The sequence below is a fragment of the Empidonax traillii genome, unplaced genomic scaffold, assembly GCF_003031625.1.
Source record: "Empidonax traillii isolate 1590-97213 ecotype Southwest subspecies unplaced genomic scaffold, ASM303162v1 scaffold605:size788243, whole genome shotgun sequence".
Lineage (NCBI taxonomy): Eukaryota > Metazoa > Chordata > Aves > Passeriformes > Tyrannidae > Empidonax > Empidonax traillii.
The window spans coordinates 536,186-537,852 of record NW_020955798.1 but is presented as its reverse complement, the minus strand read 5'-3'; the positions used below and the strand labels follow the sequence as shown (position 1 = coordinate 537,852).

Genomic DNA, 1,667 nt, shown 5'->3' with positions numbered 1-1,667 from the left:
GGCTCCCTATTTGGATTACTGTAATGCCAAAACCACCAAAACCACCAAAACTCAAGGTAAAACAACTCTCTCAGAGAGACCTCTGCTGTTTAACAAGATCTGAGCTCATACTGCAACTGCTGACTGAAAAAAAGTATTAATGACGCATCTTTTTTATTGCCAAGAATTACTACAGATTATTGAATTTAAAACAAAGCCAGTCAGAACACCAAAGAGTTGAGGACAAAAGGGAAGGATCAACAAACGCATGTTTGTTTAACCAGAAGTGTATCAGGATTGCTATGCTCCCACCCTCCTACATCTCAGACCTACCCCTCTACTTCATGGTGGCACTTGCATAACTGCACAGTGAACTGGCCATTTCTTAGTCAGAAAAGCTCCTTGAACCATGAAGTTACACAAGGAAATTGGGCATCTGAGCAAGAACAATTGGAACTTCTGTAGTGGGTAGGCCCGTGACAGCAACCACAAGCTAAATGAGCTTAAGCTGACGTGAGTCTGTGTACACATCACTGCTGGGAAAGGCGAGGTGCAGCATTTAACTAACAGAAACTGACCTGTTTCGATGCAAAGTACAGGAAACATACACTCCTCTAAGGCACTTAAGTTGCACTGAGCATTGTCTTCCAACGGGAAGCTCATTAGGTCAGGCCTTTCACTTTCGGGTCATCACTCCTCTCTGCCGTACCAAGGTTTTTTTCCCGAGTAACTGCAGCGCTGGGAGAACCTCCCAGGGCTGACACTCCGCTATTCCACTGCGAAGTCTCCCCAGAATTTTGCCACTACGTTCACCAGCCTCCTGGAGACTGAGGAAAGATAAACCTTCCCCCAACCACCACCATCCCCGACACTGAAACGGACCTACACCGCGAGGCAGCCAAACTGTGGCTGAGCCATCCTGCTCCCGAGCGCCAACCTCCCTGCGGGTCCCCGGGGTCCCCCCTATCTCCAGGGGCCCCGCGGGGGCGCGCCCGGGCCCCTCCGCCCAGCGGCTCCCGCGGCCGCGCGCCCCCGCCGGCCCTGACGCGGCGGCGACGGGCAGGAGCGGCAGCCAATGGCCGCGCTCGGCGCGCGGGAACGGGCGAATCGCGACGGGCGCGGTGGGCGTGGCCCGGCCGGCTCGGCAGCGGCGTTGGGGCCGCTGCGAACGACGGGGGCGCGTCCCCCGCACCCCGGCGGTGCCGCGTCCCGCCCGCCTCGAGCGGCGGGGCGAACGGCCGCCCGGGGCCTTACCCTCCTCGGACATGGCCTGACGGGGCGGCAGGGCGCGGGGTCCTCCTCCGAGCGGGTCGGGCGGCGCAGCGAGCCGGGCACGGGCAGGGACAGGTGTGGCCGGAATGCGGCGTTGGAAACGGAAGCGGCTCCTCCGACGTGAGCGACGAAGTGTTTTGGGGCAGTGCGGCTGCGCGCGGGGGCGCGCCCGGCAAACGGGAGCGCGGGGGCGGCGCCGCCATCGCCCTTTCTCTCCATAGGCACGGTGTCAGGGCAGGATGCGGTCTGTCCGGCCGCCTGCCGATACTCAATTCGTCCGCTACGACCCTCCTTCCACACCCAGTCCACACAGCACCCGGTCCGTCTGTCCGCCCGCTCCCGCACAGCAGCCCGTCAGTCCGTCCGTTCGCCCGTTCCCGCAGCAGTCCTCCTGATTTCCGTAGTCCTGTGGGGCA

General features: G+C 60.5%; 1 protein-coding gene across 1 annotated transcript in view; it reads right to left on the bottom strand.

Moving 5' to 3' along the window:
* BEND2 (BEN domain containing 2) overlaps window positions 1-1,441 on the bottom strand; it is a 22,678-nt gene extending 21,237 nt beyond the window's left edge. The window contains exon 1 of the mRNA XM_027898581.1: window positions 1,234-1,441. Within this exon, the coding sequence (XP_027754382.1) occupies window positions 1,234-1,246 (13 nt within the window). The 5' untranslated portion in view covers window positions 1,247-1,441. The remainder of the gene's footprint in view (window positions 1-1,233) is intronic.
* Window positions 1,442-1,667: the final 226 nt, after the last annotated feature.